At 34.7% G+C, this 5,000-nt stretch overlaps 1 protein-coding gene across 23 annotated transcripts in view; it reads left to right on the top strand.

The window, feature by feature from the left end:
- Positions 1 to 5,000, top strand: part of LOC136856665 (rho GTPase-activating protein 45-like) — a 596,905-nt gene that overhangs the window by 354,084 nt on the left and 237,821 nt on the right. For 2 of the 23 annotated variants that reach the window (XM_067134713.1, XM_067134711.1), the window contains exon 1: positions 1,124 to 1,924. The exons of the other annotated variants lie outside the window; for them this stretch is intronic. In XM_067134713.1, the coding sequence (XP_066990814.1) occupies positions 1,633 to 1,924 (292 nt within the window). In that variant the 5' untranslated portion in view covers positions 1,124 to 1,632. Of the gene's footprint in view, positions 1 to 1,123; positions 1,925 to 5,000 lie in introns of those variants that run through there. 23 annotated transcript variants of the gene reach the window in all.

The raw sequence follows: 5,000 nt of genomic DNA, 5'->3' as shown, positions 1-5,000 counted from the left end.
ATATTATATATATATATATATATATATATATATATATATATATATATATATATATATATATATATATATATATATATATATTTCAGATTGAATGGTTGTGACTATTTTTCTTCCAGCCGCCGCGTTGGAAAAATCTCCTGCTTTTTTTTCTCGGACTTGTGTAACCTTTGCCCTCAAATAAGTTAAAGACCTATTACACCAAGGTCCAAAGAAAAGGCCTTGGATTACATGTTCCGTGTTTGCACACCACACTTCTTCGTTTGCTTCCCTTTTTTTTCTCGGACCTGTGGTAAACAAGGGCACGTCTTGCGCGTATATATATATATATATATATATATATATATATATATATATATATATATATATATATATATATATATATATATATATATTATATTTATATTGCAATATAGGGAGATACAAATCACGGCAGCGTTTCTTCTTGATTTTATTTCAAATACAAACAAACCTTCAACCCAGTTCCGTTACAGTATACAGTAATAAGACTGGATAATACCAGGCAGTTCTGCTTAGAGTTTATATAAGCGTTCGCTTTACAGTGGCGATAGAATGAGCCAACTCGAAGTTTGGTAAATTTCAGGTCCTTCATCTAATTCACATTTTCTAAAAATATTCCCCTCCGCTGATATTTTAACCAGTGAATGGCTAATTCCTCAGGTCAACAGGTCCGTGAAGGTAGTTCCGTTCGTGGCGATCTGTTGGCCGCTCATTAGCTGTCCTGTTAAGAGTTGTTATTTGGCAATTGGTGCTGCGAATGCTTAGAGGTCATTTGCCGAAGAACATACATTGCTACATATATATATATATATATATATATATATATATATATATATATATATATATATATATATATATATATATATATATATATATATGTATATATATATATATATATATGTATGTATATGTATATATATATATATGTATGTATGTCTGTATGTATAGATATATGTATGTATATGTATATTATATAAAGTGAAGAGGTTGACGACGAATAGTCCGGAGAATGGTTCTTGTGTTTGTTTATGTATGTGGATATATTACATAAGTGCATAGCCTTTTAGCTCAAATTGTTCATTTATATTTGGTTATATTTATAAAGTTTTAAAACACTGAGAAGTAAAACCAGTAAAAATAGTGTACCTGATCCAGTGCTAGTAAGTTCGTATCAGAACATTCACTTTCTTATCAGTGAGTGTTATTTATGAAAAAAAAAAAAAGAAATTTGGATCATAAATGTGCTGTGAATATGAAACCCCCTACGACGATCACAAGAAGAGCTCGTAATTTAGGCGAAAACAATCCCGCTGTATGCGTCTAGGTACTGGAATAACAACATAATATTAAACGCAGGATTTGCGATATACTTTTTCTTTAAAAAATACTGAACAATACTGGCAACCAGCGACCTCTTTCCTGGAGTTAGTACTTTGCCGCCCGCACCAAAATACCATTTAGGAATTCAGGAACTGTTGTCCTGGTAACAACGTTTCCAAAATAACATTCTGGAAATCAAAGATTCAGTATTCTATCATCAACCTAACCCAAATAATATTCTGGAAGTTGAGGAATCATTGTACTGCCATCCATCAACGTCACCAAAACAACTTTATGGAAGTTACGGAATCATTGTACGGCTATAAACGTTGCCAGAGTAATATCCTTGAAATTCAGGAACTATTGTACTATCAGCGACGCCGCCAAAATATCACTTCGGGAAACTTCCGGAACTGTATCGTCAGCAGCGTCGCCAAACGAAAAATTGAGGAAATCCAGGACTCAACATTGCCTGACCAATTTCGGAAATCTCATCCTGTTGGACGTGATAACGTTCCAGCCATGACCAGGCGTTGCAACCAAAACGTTTGCTACCACGTTGCTCCGATATTTTGGTTGACGAAAGGTAAGTGACTCGGTTTGCTAGTTCTTGTCACCTGGTTTTGGTTGAATGCGTTCATTTGCATGTACTGATGAAGCATTGACTGCTGCTTTTAAAAACGGAAAATTAGTGTGTTTGTCTTCTAGTAGAATGTAGAATGCCAGAGAGATGAGAGAGAGAGAGAGAGAGAGAGAGAGAGAGAGAGAGAGAGAGAGAGACTTTTACATTCAAGTGAAATACATATGTGCTTTTAATTTTACAAGCATCACGCGTACTCGTTGAAAGTGAATTATCATCATCATCGATCGCATCTTCATCATCACCTTTTTCACTTACATTACGAAAAAATTCTCTCTCTCTCTCTCTCTCTCTCTCTCTCTCTCTCTCTCTCTCTCTCTCTCTCTCTGTATATATATAATGTATATATACATATACATATATATACATATATATATATATTTCTGTGTGTGAGCGCGTGCGTGTGTACACACACATATATGTATATATAATATGTATATACACATATATATATACTATATATATATATATATATATATATATATATATATATATATATATATATATATATATATGCATATTAGTGCGCTTATATACACAAATATGTCTGAATACTCTTGTATGTGTTCGTATGTTTTTGTGTAAGTATATTCAGATAATATCTGCCCATAAATAACATTACGACAGGCGGCTGCCTCTTGCAAAATGTATTCCAAGCCTTGCTTTGCATTCGGGGCACAAGTCGTGATTGCATGCAACGATAGATAAAATACAAAGGGAGGATTGTGGCACAGGTAATTGCTATGTACCATTATGCACCTGCAATGGCAGCCCAGCCATGCATGCGAATTTGAATTTCTATCTGTTGGCCGGGAGAAGTCTGTTGTGTTGGGCGTCATTGTATACAATTTACTTTCGAATTCCTGTTGCCTCCAAAATCCCCTCCAATATTTTCCGGTTGTGCGTGAATCGGAGGGCGACATTCTATATCATGGTCTTGGTTGGCTAGAATTTCTCCTTTGCTTTTCATTGAAGAAATGTTAAGTGCTCTATTATTATTATTATTATTATTATTATTATTATTATTATTATTATTATTATTATTATTATTATTATTATTATTATTATTATTATTATTATTATTATTATTAAAAACGATGGATGTATTATGCGAATTTATCTTATATAGTATCTTTTCTATCTTCCTTATGATTCGCTTTTCAGGCTCAGCGATGTTCTTCACATATTCCGCACACTATCCTTTTCCAACATGAATATCGGCCAGTTGCTGACTAACATCGCTGAGCCTGAAAAGCGAATCATAAGGAAGATAGAAAAGATACTATGTAAGATAAATTCGCATAATACAGCCATCCTTTTTAATAAGACCTGTTTAAAAGAGGGTCTACTCCTTCATATTATTATTATTATTATTATTATTATTATTATTATTATTATTATTATTATTATTATTATTATTTTATTATTATTTTGTACATGCACCTTCAGGAAGAAAGTTTGTCATCTGTTTACAATCCAATATGCCTAATATGAAGAAAAATCTGAGACAGTAGAATATATAAAAGAAATATAAATAGAGATGAAAATAATAAAACTGATGTAGATTAAGAGATTATCGGTCCCAGCACTGATATTTGGTGTGGAAAAAGCTTGCCATAACAAACACCTTCATTTATGAGTTCAAATGAAAAAGAACTTAACATAGAAATTAAGTGATTAAGTTGATTAACTTGATTGTCTCTTCGCCCAAGAATTGCCCCCTTTCTCAGGATCTCTAACCCAGAATGGGCGTTATGATGGAAGAATTATGTATTTGGAGAAATACAAATTCGTTACACGTATTGGTAGAGAGAAGTTTTCCAAAATCATTAATAAAAAGCAACTTGAAACCCTCCAGGTAGCGCAAGTATTTGCCAACCTCTCTCCGCCCTTCCATAAAAGAAAGGAAAAATAAAATTCTGGCTTCATATCTGGTTCGGGATCAATCTCAAACTCTATTCATGTCTCCCTTGGTTGATGATGCACCCTTCCCGAAATCTAATTAGGTTCCATGAATAACGTTTTGAGGTACCTTGTGGACAGATGTGCAGAGAAACATACGGCTGAATGCATGCCATAACCCCTTCCAATACCGTTATGGAATGTAGTTAAAGGCGCGCAAAGGAATGCTTTATTTTATTTGAAACTGGGTTACATCGTGATTGCTTTCTCTGACTAGTAAGATTAAGTTGTCTTTCCGCTAGTACTGTACTTGTTCTGTCAAGTGAATATCTCTTAGAAGATAATTTTCTTGTAGAAAGTGATGGCGGAAGGTAATTTGCACTTTCAGCTCAAAACTTCACCGCAATTGCTATTCAGCAAGTTGAATAGGTCGCCATCCTCAATGTAGCAGATGAATCATGTAAGATAACCAGGGCTCCTTTTAGTAACTCCCTCTTACTCTTATGAGTTGGACCGTCTTTAAAATCGAGAAGTTAGGCAACTATTTCCATAGTTATACTATTTTTTGTTTTCTTTTTCCCGCAGTACGTTTGTCACACTTTAAATCAGAAAATCCAACGATATTAATGTCAGCTCTCAGGGATCTCATGTTGGGCGATGCTGTCGTTGCCTTGGGTCAGTATTGTAACCGGCTTCTTCTCTCTCTCTCTCTCTCTCTCTCTCTCTCTCTCTCTCTCTCTCTCTCTCTCTCTCTCTCGGGAAGATGCTAGGAGATTTAAAAGTTCCGATTCCTCTCGGCTTTTCGTATTTATCGAGTCGGAGAGTTGTGAAGCAGGCGCTTCTGGGCGAATGGCTACAGATATTTGATTTTATGGTTGTGCGTCGATAAAGCCTTTCTCTGAAGTCCTTTAAAGTCCTCCATTGAATCACGATGGACTAGAGATACGCAGACGAATAGGGCCGAAAGAGTCGTAGAGTGAAATGTCTGCGAATTTATCGATGTTTAACTTGAAAGGAATTTATCCTGTAGAATGTTTCATATTCATGAAAAAGAGACCTCTCGATTTCTGTCTTCCAGCTTTCTTTGTATTCAGATCGTATAGGCACAAAGAGACTCTCT

The sequence above is a fragment of the Macrobrachium rosenbergii genome, chromosome 36, assembly GCF_040412425.1.
Source record: "Macrobrachium rosenbergii isolate ZJJX-2024 chromosome 36, ASM4041242v1, whole genome shotgun sequence".
NCBI classification, from domain to species: domain Eukaryota; kingdom Metazoa; phylum Arthropoda; class Malacostraca; order Decapoda; family Palaemonidae; genus Macrobrachium; species Macrobrachium rosenbergii.
Note: the sequence above shows the minus strand (reverse complement) of the source record. Positions and strands in the feature narration are given on the sequence as shown.